The sequence below is a fragment of the Solenopsis invicta genome, chromosome 11, assembly GCF_016802725.1.
Source record: "Solenopsis invicta isolate M01_SB chromosome 11, UNIL_Sinv_3.0, whole genome shotgun sequence".
Taxonomy (NCBI): domain Eukaryota; kingdom Metazoa; phylum Arthropoda; class Insecta; order Hymenoptera; family Formicidae; genus Solenopsis; species Solenopsis invicta.
Window position 1 is genome coordinate 6,051,923 of NC_052674.1, and position 22,266 is coordinate 6,074,188.

Sequence of the window (22,266 nt, forward strand, 5' to 3'; positions counted from 1 at the left end):
GTGGCACATAGAACAATAGAGAGTTAAATCGAAAAGAAAACATAGCGTTTAACGGTAAAAGAATGATCTAGAGCATCAAAGCACCATGCCATGCTCATCGTTGCGATCCGTATTGCGTGATGTGTGATCCGCGAGAGATTGAAGAATGCACGCGGCGAAGGAAGATGGTCTCTCGCGTATTACTTGTCTAAAAGGGTATTAAACCGAGCAAGAGCGATGTAAAAGAATTTGTACGACGACAATCTTCGTTAGATGCGCCGAAGTGGATTCTTGAGCACTCGCCTGCGATGCAAACTGACTAAGAAACGTGCTAAAATCGATTCTTGACGTTAACGCAATTTCTAAGCGTATATTCCAGATTTGAGACGTTTTAAAATAAAAGGCATTCAAGCGTTACGCGACATATATCTATTGGCGTTTGTTATAATACTGTCGGTATAAAAAAAAAATTGGTTTATCGCTGTGAAAATTTTTCAATAAGAATTTTGCTTAGCACGGGAATGTCAGTTTTAGCTTCTCAGTGCAAGGAAAGTCAATCTATCCAAGAGATAGAAATTCTTTAATACCCAGGTGACGCTACCGCAGAGTCTCGCCGAATTCAATCGAATAATTATACAGTCGTATGTATAAAAGATATTCGTCACTTTTGGAATTTCATCATATCGATTAAATTATCTTAAACCGGTTGTCCCGGTTCGAGGTCTCAATCTTTAAAGGTAGCACACTTTTGGTTGCTGTTAAACGGTTGAATGAGAACGGGACTCTGGTAAGCGCGACAAGAGCGATCGTTGCTTTTGCGAATGTCGTTCCCCATCGGGCGGAACGAAGTTGAAACGATGCGAAATCATGGCGACGCGGCCAAGCGGACCAAGATATATACCTGTAATTACTTCTCGTCGACTCCGTAGCATTTAGTTTCGTTAAGTATTAACATCGTCGGCAGCTGATGCCGATTGTACAACATTGTTGTGATGAGGAATTGCGCGAAAGTCACGCGCTCGCTCTCCGTGACGGTGACGGCGCGCTCGCCGTGATTTAGCGTCGCTTTCACATTTTCCTATCTGCAAAAGCGGCACTTCGTCGATGTGTCTCGACATGTTATTCGTTACACACGGCGTCGTTGATCAACAACGTCCAACAAAAAAAAAATTGCGATCAGTTTGCTAATTAATGAACGTGTTATCAAACGTAAACGTGTTGCGTCGCACGTTTCTCATACAAATGATACGCGTTGCATGCGTGCAGATGTAATACGGGATGTCGAGGAAAGGGGAAGTATATTGGAAAAGGGCTTTGAATTTTGGAGCCTTCTGGCATCCGACTTTTCCCTCTGCCAACGTAACGAGACATTCTTTCCTATGTGATCACGAGGAATTCCGTCGCGAATAAATCTTTCGCGGATGAAATTCCCAAATCGTCGCTGAAGGAAAAGTCGCTTCCAGGTTCCTTCATGGACGGCACAATTGTCTCATTATCAATACACTTTCCTTCGGACAGCCCGCGTAAGCGAACCTCAAAATGGGTTGTCCTTCTTACTTCGAGGACAGATATTGTTCGGACATAGTTTCGCTGTATATTAAGGAGAGACGGGTTTATAGAGCACGCGAACTCGCGCGGTACCCGTCTCCTTTTCGTGTGCTGTCGATGCGAGACCGAGTGGAATCGGCATCGAGCCAGCATTGAAGTCTCACTCGTTGTTGCTTGTGATGTCGGACCATCAATCCGAACGAACCAACCGCGCTATATATTTTTCTCTGCCAATGTAATCGCGTCATACACTACCGAATAATCGTCTCACTTAGCGAGATTAACGAATTGTAAGATGTATATGTATGTACGTTGCGTGTTCGTCTATTCTATGCGTATTATATTGTGTGCATGAGCGCGCCGACGAGAGAGGCTTCGCGATCGTAGATTATTAATTATCGCGCGGCTTAATTCGACGATGAGGAATCGCGGGAGGTCGGTTGATTTTACGCTGTCCCTTTACGCGCTCATTGTTGTATCTGTTCGAGACTGCTGCGAGACTAACAGCGGCATTCAAACACGAAGCTCGTTGTAATCGTGCATTATTTTCTAAGCACTTATCGATGTTAATTAGAGCCGCTTCCCGATGCCCTCGACGCGCGTCGAATCGTACCCAATCATGTGAAGCGATGAATTTAAATTACGCTGCAAAAATAATTGGAGGATCACTTTCTCAAACGGTAACAGCCTTGAACATCTTATGAATATCTGTTTAAGCGAAAATTTTTGGATTAAAATTTTAGAAATAGAGCCTTTGATTCACAGACATATATCCAGACATATGACCTTTTGCACTGCAATTTTTTTTTAATTTAGTCTAATTAATTATTTTGTTGAATACTAATAATACCAATTGGAAAATAAGATTTGTTTTTATTATACTTGTTATGAAGATACATTTGTCTTTCAAATTTTTCAATACTTTTAGCATAAATGCCTTTATGTTGATTTTACAAAAAATATATAAACTCGTTATATATAAATTAGTGAATAAATATTTTTAAAAGAAATGTTACAAATCTTTCCGAAAATATAAGTCCATTAATGAATCCTGAAGAAAGTTTAATGATTTACGGCAATTGTGTTGATTATATATTTAATATGTTGTTATATTTTTTGATCAATTTGTTCTATAATGAATGATATTATCCTATTCTGTTTTGGTTTTAAAAAAAATATATTTACGACGATTTTTAGTTTCTTTTAATAAACTGTAGTTATATATATATATAATTGTTCATTTAAAGCAGTGATCCCTGAATTATTTTTGAGCAGTATATAATATTCAATCAGTCCGTCGATTTAACGATCGTCGAGACGCTCGTCGTTGCGTTTTAATTTTTTATGTGCCGTTATGCATTATTAAATTAACAATAGTAAACGTACTCCGCTTATTCTTTCGAAGAAAATTCGACTTAACGCTCTGACCATAGATATCAAATTCATGCAAATCTTTGTTTAGTTATATAAGATTTAACCCGATTTAATTATTCACCGTTGCTTGCCATGATACATTTCCATTCTTGAAAGCGAGCCCTCTCGAGATCTGATAATCTTATATATCAATTGTTTCTCACAATCTGTTTGACAGAGATTTGTTTTTGCAAGTTAGACTGAAATCACCAGAGATATTAGAACGATAAAAAAGATTCGCTCATTTTTTTCTTCGCGCGTAGCTTTCATCGTCGGGAGAAAGCATGAAGGAATTTTTTATCGAATTCATAGTTGTGAAAAAAATGATCTCATATCGTTGTCACTGCGTTAAGTCATTGTTGATGTATCGAATGCAGGAGTACGTAGTTGTAGAAAGGGCAAAAGGGTGAATAATTCGTTCGATTCGACAATTCTTACGTTCTTTTCGTTACTGAACCACGTAAAATGGAACTGTAGCCCATGCTACTACGCGCGGCGCGATGTGATACATTCTATTTTTTTCTTGTTTCTTTTCTTTAAAATTGTACATCAAATAAATCTTTTTTCCGAACTGCTTGCGAACGTGTCTCTCTTGCAGCTTCGTACGTCTATAAATTTCTCGTATTCTATTCGTGCGTATTTCGGTACACACTCTTGACATCCGTAACACGAGTTTTTACGCCGCGTTCTAGTGCGAGTTTCGTCCTACGGCCGAAAGCGCAGGGTGCGAAACCTTCTTACCTCTTCGAGTTGTTTTCGAAGTGTCATCGCGACGGGATTGTTCCTCGTATGTACCTAGCGTTTCTTTTCCCTCCTCCGAAGTACGCCATCCCGGAATACAGGTCGTAGCGGACCTGCGGAAGGGCCGAGGCTCGTCATTACAACTCGCGGAACTTGTGTTACGCATCGTAGAAGTCTGTTATTGTATATCACTCTAATGCTACAAATTATACCTCCACAGTTTCCCGCGGACACGTAGTCCCGGGAGAGCATTTTTACATTTATCGGAACCGTTCTAACGATCAGTATTCCTCCGACTTCAGAGTCCCAGATTGTGTAGGATTGTGTACCGATCTATCGTTTTTACGTCACTCCTGTAATAATAGAAATCAGATGTTTTTTGGAAATGTGAATCAATTTTTAAAAATGTATGAATCGATAAATAAATAATGCATGGCATAAAAAAAGTAAACTCGATCGCCCTTTTATAGCCTTTTCCTATGGCAATTTTAATTTATAAAAAATGAAAACGTAATTATTTGCCCTATGTTGTAAGAAAAATTGAGTATAAGGTCCTGCGCATTTTAAAATCAATTTTCTTAATAAGCACTAGATAAATAATAAGTCATGCTGTGTTTCGTGTAACAAATTGATTTGTCGTATCTGTTGTGCGTTACGTTCAATATTCATTGGAAGAATTGAAAACATTTTTAAATACTAAAATTTTAATTTTATTCCTAATATCTAGTATTCTCTCTTGTTCGCAGGGCCAAACTTTTTTGTTATATTTTGTCTATTTTAGCCATTTTTACCCTTTAACAGACATTTTTTATTACGGATGTGATGATTTTAGTAATAATTTTTCTTAACAAATAATTTAAACTGTTTCAAGATATTTACTTTTTAAACATATTGAAATTACCGAGAAATTGAATTAATGCTATAGTCTAGATTAAAAAAAAAATAAACTTGTTTGATTTGTATAGGAAAATCTTCAATTATGATTATATGAACCATTTAAAAATTATTTTTTTTAAATTACAAAAATAAATAAAAACCGATTACCACGTATTAAATTGTTAATAATCTTTATTATCAAGAAGATAAATTTGAAAAGATATTGATCGTCGCGATCCGATTTAAAATGCGAGCCGCGAACGCGCGGCTTATTTCTGATTGGCCGTGACGGACGCGTCGCACGCAACGTGACGAACAAGTGAAGCGGAACTCGCGAGGTTAGCGGCAGGGGTCAAGGGGGATTTGTTTAGACTGTCGAAGCGTGTAGATGCCGCATCCAGTAAAGTCCGATATTGGGGTTGTTTCTGGTTAGCCCCATAGCTGGCGACACTCGACTTGCATCAGCAGGGGTTTGCCGGGATCTCGAAGGCTGACCTATGTCCCTTTTTCCCTCTCCGTTTCTCCCTCGACTTCTTTTTTTTTCTTCCTTCATCCTTCCACCCTCCAGTCACTCATCCGGATGACGTGACACCGCGCCCGAAACGGTACCCGGCGAAATCGTGCCCGCGCGCGCAGAAGGGCCGCGGCAAAGGGTTAGGGGAGAGGGGGCAAGCGCATCAACGGCGGGCGAGGCCGCCATGTTGTATCGCTCTCGTTAATTTTTGCGCAGAGGCGTCGCGATTTTTTTCCCCGGCCGCGCGCTCAAGGTTGAGGTGCCCGGGCAGCGCCCCCCTCCCCCTCTCCCCTTATCCCTCACACCCTCCTTTTCTCCCCGTTACCCGTCGATCTCGCATCTCCGCGGCTTTTCTCTCTTCCCGTCTCTCCGCAGCGCCTACGTTCAGGTGCGTTCCGGGATGACAGGATCAATTTCGACATACACTCACAAATGCGAGTTGTCTTCGACATTCAGATTTCACTTCGACGCAGATTCCCCACGTTGCTTGTAAAACGCGCTCGCTTGGCTGGTCGTTCTTACATCGATGATCAGAAATGGAGCGCTCTCCGAGTTCGATTAGGATGCACCGATTGAAGTTGGCCGCGAGCCGACTGATAATTAGCGCGTAATTAGAGCAACGAAAACTTTCTAAAAGATTGTTACGCAATAACGAAGCAATATCGATTCGTTATAAACTAACTCCGTATTACTTTAATACTTTCAGCGCGGAAAGAAGCAAGGAAGACATTGAGTCTAAAATGCATTGAAACTGGTTCGAGAGAGAAAGAGATCGTGAATTTTTCGTCCAACACGGTACTCGCGAGAGATTTGATCGGAATTCCATTCCATCTGGAAATGTTCGTTTTAAAGTAGTCGCAAAAGACTGTCTTGTTCAGACTCGTGATTCCGCTCGGGAGTAATCGCGTTATCGTGTTCTTCGAGACATCATAAAAATCCGATCAGGTTCGAACCTGCTTGCAACGCGCTCGATCGCCCAGGCACGTTCGCATTTGAGAGCATTTTGTGCCATTAACTAACTCCGACAGACCAAGGAATAAAAAATGGTACGCTTATCAGGACGCGTATAGAAATTTTTTTTCGATACACTCGATAGATTCAATCTTGTTTCTTTTATCGTCTATCTACAAATCTAGCATCTTTTTCGACATTTTTTATCGATCCTACCTGTGACGAGCGCGACACTTCTTATCGCAGCGAAAATTTACATGATTAAGGAACAAGCTAATGTTCCCAGATTTTTTTAAACATGCGCAGTAGCGCAATATTCGGCCGTTTCAGTAGCGTGAGCGCTTCATTGAAATAAGTGGTGCCATCGACAATGGGCTGGTCTCGCCAACATCCTAGATTAATATTAAAAAATTGACTGATTAAATTCATGAACTACCAATTGCAAAATTGATATTATTTTGTTTTTCTTGTCCACTTTCTGCAATTTATTTGTATAAAGTGTAATACTTTTAATAATTTAATTAAGTAATTTTTTAATTAACACTAAAAATTAGATTAAAGATTTTATTAAATTAAAATTGTGCAGTTCATAAATTTAACCATTTTTTTAAATGTATAATTGGTGAGACCGTCTCGAAGAATATAAAATATTGAAAAAAGCGGTACGAGTTTCTTCGTCAATTGAGTGAAGTCGATATCGCAAAATCTGTTAAATTTTTAAGTGCCCATAGTTAAATATTTTTTCATAATTTTTATATAAATTAGAACATTTTCCAGAAATTGAGAAATACTCAGAAAATTTACATCTTCTCTCGGAATTTTTCTTACATATAAATTCTAAAGTATTCAGAGATTTCTCATCCCATGATTTCTAAAAAATACTTTTTTAGATTTTACCATTTTATTTCATCAAAAATTATAGAACAAAAAATCTTAGAAATCTTAGAATATTTCATAATTAAGATATTTCACAAATTAAAAAAATTCTGAGAAAAGATGTAGGTTCTTTGAGTATTTCTGAAAAGTGTTCCAATTTATATAAAAAATCTTCATCAGGGGCGCATTTGACGCATATGGATACTAAGGTTTATTGAAGAGGCGACGAGAAAGAATAATAAAAGGCGCGAACAATTTTTAACTGAGAAACCCCACCGCGTTGCACCGGTCTGTCGATGCAGTCACGTGGTCAGGCGCGCGCGACTGCGCACGCGTGGACGAGTTCGGCGATCTGGGGGAACGCGACTGCACCGCGGAGCGAGCGCGTCTGCTAATGTTGGCGCCATTGCGCATGTCTGGAATCTTCCCTCCCCTCCGCTGCTTTAACCAACGAAGGAACTCGGTCGCTGTGTCGCCGCTGGTCGCCGCTTGCGCGTGGAACTGTGGAAGTCGGAACTCGGGCGTTCTCTCTCGCGAAAACGTGCGTGCGTGCGTACGTGCATGCGTGCGTACGTGCGTGCGGTGCGCGTGTATGCATATGTGTGTGTGAATGTGTATGTGCGTGTGTCGATGATAGTGGACTCGCGCTGGAACATGTGACGGAGCGTGGCCGCGTGTGTGCGCGATCGCGATTCCGGTGAATCGTATACACACCGCCGCGCCGCCGGTATTACGGGAGGCGAGCAAACGGAACGGAACGGAGACGAAGACGCTCCGTGCGGCGGCAACGGCAGACACGGAGGGACGGACGGACGGAGTAACGAACGAACGAACGAATAGGAGAGGGCGGACGCTCGGCCGGGTCGGCCGAGTGCACGCGTGCACATCGACGTTGTACGTGGTTATGCACTACGCGCCGTGCGCGCCATATCGCCACGGACGAGCGAGTCAGCGGTGAGTCTAGCGAGCGCGTTGCGCGTCTCGCCGTGTAAATCGCGTGTTGCATCGCGGAGTGTGCGGACCGGACCTCCGCGGTGACGTGTGAAGTAGGGAGCGGGAGGAGAGAGAGGAGGAAGAAGAAAAAAAAAGGACGGCCGTCGTCACCGGCAACGGCGACGCGTCTCGCATCTCGTCGTACGCGGTCGGCCCGCGTACCACCGGTGGTCGCGAGGGGGAGAGACGCGCGCGCGGATAAGAAGAAGAGGAAGACGAGGTGGCGGAGAGGAGGAGGAGGAGGAGGAGGACGAGAGGATCGGCTCGTCTCGCATGTCGGCTGAACCGCCACGCGAATTCGGATCAGCCCCGATCGACATTGTAGGTATGTATCGCCAAGGGCTAGCACGGGCGTACCGCGGCCGCGCTGGCGGGGCAGGAGGGGGAGGGGCGAAGGGACGGGGAGAGGGACGAAGCGCGAGAAGGTTCAAGGTGCTCCACCGATCGGAAAAGATAACTGAAGTTTTCCCTGATGGACAGATGCCGGAAGCCTCGCGTTGCGGCAGGGCCGTAGTTGATTTCTTGGCACTTCAGGCGCGATATTTTCGAAGGATTTTCGCCGTTTCGCCGGAGGGGGATAAAGAGAAACGTATTTAATTGTAAATACCGCGTTGAGATATCACGTCGGAAACTTTTTATTGACGCTATCAGTCGATGTGACGCCGGCGCGAATATGACTCTTTTCGATATGTAGACACGGACTGCTAATGGAGATGCTGCATATTTCATAACAAAATTGAATGTTTTCCTGCCCGTTTTAATTCGTTGCGTTCGTGCAAAATTAAAATGTTCGTTAAATGTAGGCGCGATTCTTTTATTTAATTTCTCCCGCTTCAACTCGTAAACAGACGTAGAAATAAATAATTAGTGTTTTAATTGCACCGGTTGTAACTTTAAATGCGAGATATTCGCATTCGCATTTACACAGTTTCGTGTGCATTTTTAACAGTACGCTTTAATTAAAAAAAAAAGATTACTTTTGAAGAAATAATTTCCTTTAGACTTGCAATTTTTTTTCCACCAGTAAGCCATCGTGCTGCATCGAACTGAATATTTTATTAAGTAACGTAAACATTTTATTCATCGTTTTTTCATCGATTTTAAATCTTCGTCAGTTATATTTGGTTTCGTTAAAAAGTTGATCGAACACACGAACTGTATACTGTAATTTTCAAAACTTGACCAAGTTAATATTTGTTAAACATTGTTGTTACATTAGACAATGTAGTTGAGTGCAGTAACTCTGACAGTCTATAGATGCATAATAAAAGAAAAAGATACATAACTAATTTTGCAAGTAATCGATGTCTTATCAGAATTACGGTAAAATATTTATATTTTGCTTCCCTTAAAATTATCGTCGTCACCTTATGAATAAAATAAATTGGATATTTTTTGCATTTTTTTCATCTGCTAATTTTGATTTCTGAATCACGGAGAATAAAAAATGATAATGTACGTTTTCTTTTACCTTGATAATTTGGCACCGTTAGGAATACGTATTTATGCGTTAGATGGACGAGGAGAGGGAGGGAAAGGAAGAGTTGATATGTCACAATCCATCGTTAATAATATACTCGTGGAAGGATATATATTTTACGTAAAATACAGCCTTAGCCAAAATTATAAGGCATCTTATATATTTTTAAATATTGTACTTTTAGCTGGAAAAATTTAGACAGAAATTTAAATTGAATTATCCTATGTTTCAAGGACCTTTCAAATTTATGTAATAATGCCAGTAATCAATTTGGAATAATACAGATAAAAAAATGTCAGAAAAATAAAATAGATGTAGGCGCCTTATAATTTTGGTCAAGGCTGTATTACTTTATACGAGACGCTACTGCGTTTCTCGATAACTGTACATGTAATTGTAACAATATATTTCCATTTGGCGAAGCGTAAAAACTAGAGGAGAGCTCGTCATAAAATTCAAGTTACATATATAATTTAATTTATTAAAATCGGTGTCTATCGCAAAAAATTTTTTTTTTAGACTCCAATCACGTGAATTTTTGAATTTGTGTCTACAAATATATTTTTCATTTGTTATATCGTAATTCAAAAATATTAAGTTTTGAGTCGTTTGCAAAAAATAAGAAAATTTTGAGAAGAATTCAATACACTAATTGTAAGTGAAGAACTATATATAACATACTTTTGTTCTTTTACAATCAGTAGAATTATTGTACAAAACCGCATTTTAAAATATTATCAAATTTTAATGAGTTGAAACATTTTTACTAGAAATATTTATTTTTTTTTAGCTATAGCAAATACGTGTACACGCTCGCGCGTTGTGTATGTGTAAGAGTAACGGGGGAGGGGGAGGAATTTTTATATTTATATATTACGCCCATGGATAAATACAGTTCTATTTCTATAATCGTATCTGTCGAAAGAAGGTTTACAATATCCGTGAAGCGGATATCTGCTTAGGAGTTTACTCCTAAGTAAACAATCTCCGACTGTTCCCTCTCATCCCTTTCCTAGAATCATTTGTTCAAATTTTGGTCTTTCGAGAATCTGTTTCTCTCTGGCCGTGTAAACACACGAGTATTTCCAATTCTAGCGCAGTCGTGGAAATCCCGGAAACTGAAAAACATCGGAACGTTGGCGAATTCGCCGTATATTGTCCGCGGTAGTAACTACGGCCACGCATACGCGTACGTAGATCACGTTCAGTGTAGCGATCGTGCAAGGTTTTTCCGCGAGGTGGAACGTGAAAAGTGAAAATTTTTGTCGTTGCAGTTAATGGAGAAATTTTCCACTCTTCACGTCTGCGCCCTAGGGAATTGTTACGTGATCGCTACCCAAGTCTTCAACTTTTTTGGGGGAGAAATAACTTTCCTGGGGTGCGTTCAGATTTCCCCCACCCTCTTCGAGCGTTCCATAGGTGTCATTTTATTCTTACGGTTTACTAAATGTTAGACAATGATAAAATGATACCTGGGAACTGATTCCTCGAATAGGGATTCCTCGAATAGGAAATCTGAACGTACTTCTGGACAGCGATTATGTAACTTTCTCCCTAGGACAGAAATGTAAAAAGTGAAACATTTCTCCATTAACTTCAATGGTAAAGGTTTCTACTTTTCACGTTTCCACTCTAGAGAAAAAGTTAGGCTTTGTTCACAATGGAGGAGAATATTAGATATTAATAAGAAATTGAAATTTTAGAATCAGTTTTCTCAATGATTATTAAATGTAACGCACAATAAATTCGAATAAAATATGAGGCATAAATGTGTCGTGCAAGATAATTCTTTATCGATAATGTTCAGTGAGGAAGCTGATTCTAAATCTTGTTTTCACGATGCTAGAAATCAGTCCGTGATCTCGGACAGAGAAAGAACCGACCAATCGCATTTGAACAATTCGGCTAACCGATTAATGTGATTGGTCAATTCTTTCTCTCCGAGATCTCGGATCAATTTCTAGTATCATACAAGACTTAAAATTCTAATTTCTATTTCTAGTATCTAATGTTCCTCTTTTGTGTGCAGGACCTTAAATCGGTACCTTGATAAGAAACAGTATTGCGCTTGCAATTAGATAATTAAAAATAAGAAAGATAAGATAAATTCTATATAAATGTGTTTTATATAGGATAATGATTTAAAAAAAGAAAACATAAATTAATACGCCTGCTTATCTAAACATTAGAATCATAAAGAAGATAGATTAAAGATAAGCTGTTAGAAGATGAGAAAAGTATATTTAATTAGAAATGTTTAAACATCCATACATTGTTAAATATTAAAGAATCGAATTTAAATAATCTTGAATGAAATAACCCTTCTTTTATCTAAGCTAAAGATGAAGATAATATATACTGAGAGAAATATTAATTAAACGTTTAATTAAATAGTGATGAAATGAACTTTGTAGTTACTGATATCAAAACTCAGTTACATTTAACGAATAATCTGGTTATAAGTTGTATAAAAACAATTTTTTGATTAAGGCTACAGATTATTTTGATCAAAATAACTACACATTTAATAATTATAACTATAAAATTCATTTGATCCCAATTTAAACTAAACGTTTGATCTATCTCGCCAAGTATTTTTCTCATTATAATAATCTAGACAAAGATAAGAAGAAGCTGTTTCTTTATCCAGATGACTATTTAGATAATTTTATATAGACAGTGGCAAACGCTGGATACGAAAAACAATTTCATAACCCGGGTCGATGCGAGCATTTCGCGTGTCGATCGGCGAAAGTCGGGAGGGAAAGAAGTGCCTGTGCATTCGCGCGAATTGCACGCGACTGCGGAAATACGCGCGGACAATCGTCGTTTTCCAGTTGAATAAGTCGCAATTCGTCTCCCGGTCGAAACTCGGGCGTGCGAAGGTGGTGATTCTCCGCGTGGCGTGACGTAAGGAAGGGAAAAAAACTTCAACCTATTTAGATAAGGGATCTAGCGGGTCGTCGCATTCAATTTTTTTTCCCCCGGCTACCGATAAGAAGGTAGACGTTAATCAATTAGCAGCGTCTTCCCCGCCACGTGGCAGATGAACGTGGCGGACTCGTTTGCGGTGATCCCCGAAGCCACGCTACGTCTCGTCGTGCGATTTTCTTTCTGATCATGGTAGCGCCGCGCTAAATTTATAGTCGAACGTCAGCGTCGATCGCTATCGGTTCTTCGCGACGGACTTGGTCGGGACGCGGCGGGCGCGGCAGCGGCGGCAGCAGCAGCAGCCGCCGTATGAAGTTATGTCGATTTTCCGGCCTGACTCCGTTCGCGTGAAATGACATAACTTCATACGCGAGAAGTTGCATACTTGCGCGTGCGGAAAGTTTAGAGACCCCTTCGGGAACTATACGTACGGTACGTCACGTGACGCCGCAGCCGCATGTCGCGGTGTGCGAGGCTGCGAAGCGAAGCAAGGAAGGAAAGGGAAGGGAAATCCGAGGTGAATAGGTGAGAGCGCGTTTTTCATCAGGTTCGCGTGCACGAAAATCAGAAGGCTAAGAATCCACGGGTGGAATAAGACAGCCTGGCGGCGAGATCGCGTTCCGTGCGAAAGTGGCTGCCGGGGGGAGAGAAAGGAGGGCCTATATCGAGTGTCACCCGCACTCGCGTGTGACGCGCGCCCGGCTCGGGGGCACGCGCTTGCACGCGCTCGCCCCGGCCGCGTGCAAAATGACGATCGTCCACGACGACGTGCGAGACGTGGAAAAGGCGGCTCGCCGAAAAACGTCGCCGAGCCCTTCGCACCGGCGACGGCGGCGGCGGCGGCCGCTGCCGCCGCCGCCGCCGTTGCAAGCCGGCAGTGGGAACCCTGCCGTCGAAAAATCGATTTCCCGTAGGGCATAAGGGCGCGCGAGCGACCGGGAGGGCGGCGGTTAGGGGGAGGGAGACATGTACGGAGACGAAATTCGGGAAAACCCGCAAGGGGTGCGAAAGGGAGAACGCCGGGGAGCGATGGACCGATACGTCGAGGGAGAGAGAAAGAGAGAGAGAGAGAGAGAGCGAGAATGCGCGCGCGCGAGCGAGAGGAATGAAGATGGAGAGAGAAATTGGTTTCTAGCCCATTCCCGATGCGACCGCGTGTGGGTGAGCGGCTAGCGTGCCGCGGTCGTAGTAGGGGTGAGAGGAGAAATAATTAATGTGCGACCATTCCTCTCCCCGCGCGCGTCGCGTACTCCTCCCTTCCCGCGCGCTCGTCCTCTCGTCTCCCCCCCCCCGCCCGTCCGTCTCGGCCGACCTACCTACTCCGCGGGTCTTGTACCGCTACGCTTAGCTGCCATTGTGTCGGGGACGCCACTTCCGAGGCATCAAATTTAATTCTTCAATTGCGCGGGGAGGGAAACGAAGGAAAAAAGGCGGAGGTAGAGTGTATGTGCGTGCACTCCGCCGAAAAAAAGCAGCGCGCGACACCCGTGAGTGAGATACGCCGGTGGTCCGGAGGAGTACGGCGACGTGGCCCGTGTCGTTTACCAACGACGGCGACGACAACGACGACGACAACGTCGACGACGACGTCGACGACGACGACGGGAACGTCGTCCTCGTCACGACGAAGAGCGGTCGCGTGGTGTACCTCATCCTCGTTTTCTGAAAACTCCGTCCCACCGATGCGCGCTACCGATTCTCTTTAAACTCCCGTGGAAGTTAGGTTAGGACAGTTACTTCCGCAGGTATTGGCCGATCGTCCCGTCCTCCCCCTCGGATCTCTCCCTCTTCTCCCCCTCCCCACCTCTTCCTCTCTTCCCGCTGCCCTCTCTCTGCGCCTTCACGCTGGTGGCGTCGTCTCCCGTCACGGATGTTCCTCGGTTTCGCGCGTCGTCCGTGTCGTACGGGATTCCGTCGTGCCGCCGCCACCGCCGCCACCGCCGCCGCTCTGCCGCTTGACCACTCGCGCGCGCGTGTGTGTGTGTGTGTGGCGTCCACGGTGACTCTCGCGTCACGCGAGATAGTCGCTTGACCGCTCGAGAATTTTCGGGGATTCGGTCGGGCGCGTCGTATATTGCGGGACAACGGACGGCGGACGGCGGACGGCGGCGGGCGCGTACCAAGAATGCGCGCAGGAGAGATTCGGTAACCCAGTTGTTTGCCAACGCGAGAGAGTAGTAGCGCGCCTGTGCGTGTGCGATGCGATGCGGTGCGTGTGCGTGGCGCGTGTCCGTATCCCTGCGTAGCGTAGCTACCCGGTGTGTTCCGCGCTACACGCGCGGAGAGCCTCGCGCGACGAGAGATTAACGTCGTGGCCGCCTCCTCGTGCAGCGCGTGTTTTCAAACCCTGTAACGCGACATCTTTTCTCTTCTTCCCTCCCCTCCTTTCCCTTCGCTTCTCATCTCTCTCCCGCATGAAGTAGTGTCTCCTCCATGCCCCGTGTTGATCGACTTCACGTATGTGTTTGTAATTGCAGAGTGACCACGGTCGAAAGAATGGAGGCCATGGATGTCGACGGAGATTCAGTGGTGGATCTGAGCATCAGGTAAAGTGTTGTATTTCCACAAGTTATGTATTTCCTCTGATTAATTAGGAACGGAATAGAGAGTAATGGAAAGAACGATAGCTTGTTCTTCGCGAATCTCACTTCAAACTGTACAATTCCAAATGTTAAAACAGTGGTCAAGGTATGCAATGGTAATTAATGATAATGCCTTTTATCCTGACACGAGTTTCTTATCAGTATTAGGTTCTTATCATTATGTGATGGACGGAGAAATAAGTTGCTGTTACTTCTTAGTTCGAATATACTTATGTCTGAATATATTTAAAACAGTCCAACTATTGAAACTTGTTTATGCTGCACGATAACAAATATTTTTACTATAGATTCCCTAAATTTTTTGTAATATGTGTTCTTTCAGCAGCAGCGGCAGACGCAATTCCCCATCCCTTTCTGTGAATTCTGGCGACATCCCGTTGGATCTGGGCATTCACTTTTCCACCGGTTCCAATTTAGAAAACAACATGCCAGAGGCACGTAATATACAGAATGCTGCCCGCGGTATCCTAGCTCCTAAACGGTCACATGGGGACGAACGTAAGCCACGTCGTAATCTTAGACCTAGGATCGAAAGGAGCTACGCCGAGAGTCCTGATGAGCCTAGAATGAATGGATATCTAAATGGAAATGCATCGGATAGCGATGAAGGTTGTGTCTTATTTTTTTTTTATCTGTAAAGAATAGAAAAGATAATTTATGAACTTTTGCCTTAATGTCGCATTATGCTGAATGATTAAACAGGTGATATGCCTCCATTGCTGCCAATCAAGGAACTATCGTCCGATGAGCTAGCCGAACGCGAAAGAATGCTCAGAAAGTATAAGGAGGAGCTTAAGTCGGAGGAAATGAAATTAGTACTTTTGAAGAAACTGCGTCAGTCTCAGCAACTTAAAGAGAACATTGCGGCCGCACCCAAGGTTCTCAGCAAATTACCACCGCCAGTAACGGCGCAGCAGGTGCCTCATAGGTAAAACTTTGCTATAATATCGTTTTTCAAGATATTATAACTTTTATATATTGCTGGGTCGAAGTAAATCATCGTTTTCTTTCTTTATCACAGAGCTGGGAAAGCGCCTCCGCCTTTACTTAAGGGTCAGCCTGCACCGAGCAGAAGTAGTAGTTTACATGCTCCACCACCTGGCATGGTATTACCTCCTACCGCTGGTAGAAATGCTATTCCAAGTACAGGCGGGATGCCTCCGAATATGGTGATACCACAGCCACCTCATCCTAGAGGAAGACCACCCAGTGTAGCGGCGGCAACTGTCTCGAGTTATCATGCGCCAACAGACAGAACGGAGAGGTCTACGAAGGATCCGACACCGGCTCCTGCGCATCAAGTAAGTAAGGTATAACATCACATTTTATTATTTTTGTTCTAAGCCTTACGTAGTTGTAACGTAGTTGTAACTGTTTACATGAGAATAAGTCAATGAAAGGTCATTGAAAGCTCCTTTACTGAATAGTTTTAAGAACTAACACTTTCACCGCTAATACATTTGCTCGTGATCGCTACGATACACAATATATTATAAGCGATCGTTGCGCGAACGCTGCTCCGGCTGTGAAAGTGTTAAATAATTCTCTAATTGTGAACAACGTATATGTAATCCATTATTGTGTTTTTCTAAACACAAAGCTGCTTGCTGGAGCGCAAGAAAATAAAACCACCGCATCTTTAAGCACACCTGTGAATTCAGAACAGGTATATTCATTCGTCGATCAATGTGTAATGTCTTCTCTGTCTGTATTCTTTAAAAACTATTGATCTGTTTTTTTTCCCCACATTGATTATGTTGATGTTTTAATTAAGCTTTATTTTCTGTGCTTTTTAACGATTCTTCGTTTTGTTTGTGAAGCTATTTATATGAAAGTACAGCAATTAAAAGTTTTTATTAATGCGCAAGTTATAACATGCAGTACCGCTAAACTTTCACTAATATGGTTATTTTTAAATAAATGTAATTATTAGAGACGTGAAAATTATTTAAATATGAATCAAATCGAATTGGGTAAGATTGGATTTGAATCTTTAAGATTCAGATCTGAACTATTAAAAAATATCGAATCTAAAAAATTTGAATATAAATCATATATTAATAATCTTATAAATTGTATTTACAATGATTTTATATTATATAGCCAATATAATTTTTCTTACAATATAAGATATCTTTTGTTATGTATATAGTCAACTTAACAATAATTATGTTTGTTATTTATGTTTCAACGATTTGATTCAATTTAGCATCACAATATCCTGATTCGTATATCTCTAGTAATTATATTATTATATATATGAAGAAAGAAATGTTACATATAAATATATCACGTTTAAATTTTAATTTGCAGACAATTATTAAATTTATATTTTAATATACATTTACACGTCATTCTTTCAACATATATATAAATACTCACAAGGGAAACAGATTATCTAAATACTTCAATTTTTATTATGTTTATATTTTTCTAATTTATTTAAGATGTTTGTCATTTGTGTTGTTGGGAGATTAATTGTATAAAGTAAAACATCAAATGATATTTATTCTGTTTTGATAACATAGGAAAGAACATCTCGAGAGGAGACACCCGCTCAACGTCAAGCAGCTGCCAAAATGGCCCTAAGAAAGCAGCTCGAAAAAACGTTATTGCAAATACCACCGCCGAAACCGCCGCCTCCGGAGATGCACTTCGTACCGAATCCCTCCAATACGGAATTCATATATCTGGTTGGTTTGGAACACGTGGTTGATTTTATAACAAAGGAACCGGCGATACCACCACCTCCTGAACCATTCGAGTGCTCGCAATGCAAAACAGATTTCACGCCCGTGTGGAAATGGGAAAAACCTATGCCTGGTGGTAAAAAGGACAGTCCTAGAGGGCAACATGCGACTTTCCAACGACCATCAGCGGGTCGCGATCCTAGAGTCATATGTGAGCACTGTGTAACGACTAACGTAAAGAAAGCGTTGAAAGCAGAGCACACTAATCGGTAGGTTTTTATGTTGTACATATTAAAATATCAATAATAGGAATAACAATAACATTTCATTTTGTTAATCTTTTAATAAATGTGATTATTAATATATATTATGATTTTAATCAATTATTGTGTTCTAGAGAATTTAACGTACATATCATTTGTCATAATATAATAAATAATAACATAATAATTTATTACAATTACTATAATAATGTAATATTCGTTTAAACGAACAATTGAAAATTTAGTATATTTCTGTAAAATAATGTAAAAGATTAAATGATTATTCTCATGTCTAATGGATTTCATATGTGATATTACAGATTAAAAACTGCTTTCGTGAAAGCGCTACAGCAAGAGCAGGAGATAGAGCAAAGGCTAGCGCAAGCAGCATGTCCGAGTCCAGATCCTCCTGCTCCGAAACCAGTTCCTAAGGCAGCTACTCCTACAAGAAGAGTGGCTACACCGCCTGCGCCTCCGCCGCAAGTACCGCCGGCACCTACGTTGACGCCGACGCCTCCCGCGCCGAAGCTGCAAGAGCATCCCTTGGTGAAACTGGCCGAGAGCGGGAAGTTCAGTCCGCATCATGCAGCTGCTGCGGCAGCCTTGCAGCAACAATTGCTCAGAGGTGAGCAGACATATTCTCGAGGAAACATATTTGTGAAATTTTGACAGAGTATTAAATTTATTATTCTCTGTTATTGTTCTAGAATTAGCGAAGAATCCAGTACCGGGTCTACCACCGCATCAACCTCTGCCTGCTCACATGATGCCGCATTTTACCTCGATACTGTATCCTTACCAATTAGCAATGGCTGCCGGTGGCAAAGGCCTCGTAGAGTTACAACGACAGGCGGCGGATCTTCAACGTCAATATCTGCTCGACATGATTCCGTCGCAGGCATCTCAAGCGCAAGGCAATCAAGCACCACCGAGAGCCCATCCACATAACTGGAAAACGTAACCGGACGCATTTAAAGGATGATGTAGCAGTAAGTGCGAATAAACTTGCAAGTGAACTTGTGTAACGGGGAAGCTAAGGGGAATCTAGTAAAGTGTGCAGTCGTAATTCTGTGCGCCTGAAAGTTACACTATGCCAATCGCAACATTAGTGTCTCAGTTAAGGTGAAGCTCAACTTGAAGTACGTCAGAAGAATGACATTCGTTAGTATTGTATAAAGAATAATTAATCGTTGTGAATATGTCAATTGACGTGTACGTTTATGACTTTATTGTTATCTAAGGGGTAAAGGTTTTATTTCCGTCACCGAAACACGCACTCAACGTACATATGAGTTGGGATACAGAATCGCGTCGCGTGATTCATTGTTTAGTGGAGACCAAACGGATTCTCCCAAATTGGAAATGCCGCTCATTTCCTTTTTCCTGATCTTTCCTCGTATATATCCGTTATTACTTCGTTAACGTGTTGTTAACGTTGTCCACTGAACAACTGATATATAAACATAATAATTAATTTAAGCGTATCAACAAGCATATTATAACATTGAATGCAATTGCTTGAATTATGAACAGAGTTGCTCAACTAGACGCGAGTGAGCGATCACTTTGTTCTTACTGTATTTTTTTTTTTTCTATCATATTCTTCTGTATTATTTTCCATATCGTATTCTTTTCTTTTTTTGTTATGTTATTAAATTATTATTAGCAAATAATATTATTTATTTATGCATTTTATGCATTTGTACAAGATTCTACTGAATTTCTTCTTTGTTTTTTCTTGGTCTATTATTTGCAGGGAATATCTAACATGAAACAAATTAAAAATGCTTGCTCGCTCGTGTGATATCATAAGTTAAACAACTCTGTTATACAACATAAATATAAAGAACCAAATAGACATTTACAAGGCACTAAATAAATCAATAATAAGTGTTGTAAAATGACTGCAAATCGGATTATTAACAATAATAGTGATAATTGAGAGGGAAGGCACGAGAGTGTAAGACGAGGTAACGAAGTTGATGGAAAGGATCTTTTTAGGCCCTTAGATAGTTAAGACGATTTTTGCCGTTGATTCCAACAAGTGTTGCGATTATCGGCAGTACCTGTACTATGTGTATATCTCATTATTTTCTCCGAACTGTATTTTTAAGACGAGTTTAACGCAAAGTAGGGCTATAGCTACATACGAGGAAAAAGAAGAAAATGACCTTTGTAAGAAAGCGCGTATGAGTGATGATAAGCCAGCACATGTGAGATGTATAGCAATCTTTCTCTCTCGACATACGGCGGAGTATGCATCGGTGAGTTTTTCCAGTGGAGAGCGACACGAGTGATTATTCGCGCACAAATATGATTTTCTTGTGCGACGTTAAGTCGCACGTTAAGTCGGACTCGTGTCACGCGCGGAATTATACACACTCGGACGATGCATACACGATTTAAACTTGGACAATTCTTGTACGTTAAAATCAAGACTCAGACGAATCTGTAATGGTAATTCGGGATTCGAGTTAACGCAGCGCGATTGATTTCATGTCACATTTGATGTAAAAGTATTTAAAGAAACTTAACTAGAGGAGATACGAGATTTTTGCGAATTGTTACAACACGGCGACCGCCGGATTTTTACGACGTCCTCTACGAATCTGCACTTGAACGAGTTAAAAAAAAAAGTATCCGGCACTTGTCCCCACTAATACCAGTCCTTCACCTCCCTTCCTCCTCCACTAATAGTCTGATTTAATTAATTCTGGGCTAACCGATCTTGGTCTCATACATTTCCGAATCAATTAAATATATAGTACTATAGTCTTGATATTTCTCGGTATATGATACAACTTAATAAACTAAAATAGCGCATAATCATCTCTCTTTGTACTACGTGATAGATTTTGAACTCGTACTTGATATACATGTACACCATAATAAGTCTACGATCGCATAATAGATCAAGATCTGTGTTTTTTGTGTAAGAGAAAACGTAATAATATGTCGTCAACTAATTACCGTCATCGGGGCACTACCGTCGTCGTCGTCGTTGTCGTCGTCGTCGTCGTTGTCGTTATCCTAAGATGAGATCCGGGAGCGAAATAGAATGACAACATGAAGGAGGAGAGATTCTTAAAAAGCTTGAACGTACTTCCCCGAGAAAATCGAGCAATATTTTCTATAATTTTGATAATTAAAAGCTCTATTTCCAAGTTGTTTTACGTTAAAAAAAGATTTATTCTTTAATTAAATAATAATTACAATAAAAATTTATTCTATATTCACTAAAATTATAATGATATATAACTTTATAATTATTAATTATATAAATTAATGATTGTAATATCTTCCAGTGTTTATTCATTGGCAGGTTGTCTAATTGATTCAATTATTAATTGATTTTGTTAATTTAAGAAATTGAATGAAATTTTCAATGCGGTTTTTACTTAAAACTACTTAGAAATAAGCTTATCAGTTTTGTAATCGCTTGCGATATCTTACATAACAAACAAAAGAATCAATGTAGGAATTTAAATTCTTAATTTATTTTCCGATGTAAACGAATGATATGAGACTACTTTATTTTTCTTTATAAAATTAACGGCACAAGGATGTGCTTGATATAACTGACTCTTGGAATTTATGCCGATAAACAAATTATCGCCTTTGTCATCAGCATCGTGATTATCATTATCATCTATCATCATCATCATCATCATTATCATTATCATTGTCATTGTCTGCAAATATATTAATATCATTCGGTAGTAAGATCGCGTCTCGTTTCTCATAAACAAAAAGAATACGTTTCTTTCTATTTTTCTTTTCTAGTCTCTCTTTAATCTCTGTGTGGTGCTGTTAGCAATTAAACACTTTCAAAATGCGAAAGAATTTTATATCCTAAAAAAGAAAAAGAAACTCTCTTTTCGCTACACGACAGAAACGAAGGATGGCGAATATTTAGCAGAACTAGAATTCTAAGGCGTTCGTAAAATGCAAGAAAAGAAAGAAAAGATACGGGTCGACTTTGTCCGCTCGTTTTGCGGGGACACAAACATTTCATGAATATTAAGCTGTTAAAGACTGCGTAACGTGCGCACATTTTTTATTTTGTCAAGGAAAAAAAATTGCGAAATTCATACACCGATCTTGGAACGTCTGTCCGAATGAAAAACGTTGTCCCCACGATTTATAGAATTAGTGGATAAATAAAGATTACCGAATACTCTGGAAACTATACGAATAAAGCTTACCAATGATTGTATTAAAAGGTGATATTTATTTATCTTTTGTAATATATATTTTCGTTTCTTTTTTCTTTAATGCATCTGCGAGATTTTTGTTAGTATCGGTGATTAATCTATGTTTATATCGGCGAATCCAAGATTATATGTGTGTTCTGTTATAATTATTTCTTAATTATTCGATGTCTTGCCAAGGATCGAAAAAAAGTAAT

General features: G+C 40.7%; 1 protein-coding gene across 14 annotated transcripts; it reads left to right on the forward strand.

Moving 5' to 3' along the window:
• Window positions 1-7,368: 7,368 nt before the first annotated feature.
• LOC105200099 (transcriptional repressor p66-alpha) lies at window positions 7,369-22,074 on the forward strand. Of its 14 annotated transcripts, none has more exons than XM_011167478.3 (9): window positions 7,369-8,216; window positions 14,780-14,848; window positions 15,228-15,514; window positions 15,608-15,833; window positions 15,927-16,215; window positions 16,506-16,571; window positions 17,434-17,864; window positions 18,179-18,483; window positions 18,566-22,074. In XM_011167478.3, exons 2-9 carry the CDS (start codon window positions 14,799-14,801, stop codon window positions 18,817-18,819), a joined length of 1,908 nt encoding a protein of 635 aa, XP_011165780.1. In that variant the 5' UTR covers window positions 7,369-8,216; window positions 14,780-14,798; the 3' UTR covers window positions 18,820-22,074. The 14 variants fall into 14 exon arrangements, with proteins under 14 accessions (XP_011165780.1, XP_011165786.1, XP_011165782.1 ...); XM_011167484.3 differs by having other exon boundaries at window positions 15,231-15,514; XM_011167480.3 differs by lacking the exon at window positions 7,369-8,216 and adding an exon at window positions 13,750-14,047.
• The last annotated feature ends 192 nt before the right edge of the window (window positions 22,075-22,266 follow it).

What these genes read in the sequence shown, in the direction of transcription:
- LOC105200099 (XM_011167474.3), top strand. Translation starts at nt 14,428, where the DNA reads ATGCGCGCAGGAGAGATTCG. An exon ending in GTGGTGGATCTGAGCATCAG is followed by an intron (nt 14,849 to 15,227) that starts GTAAAGTGTTGT and finishes GTGTTCTTTCAG; the next exon opens with CAGCAGCGGCAGACGCAATT. An exon ending in GCAGCAACAATTGCTCAGAG is followed by an intron (nt 18,484 to 18,565) that starts GTGAGCAGACAT and finishes TTATTGTTCTAG; the next exon opens with AATTAGCGAAGAATCCAGTA.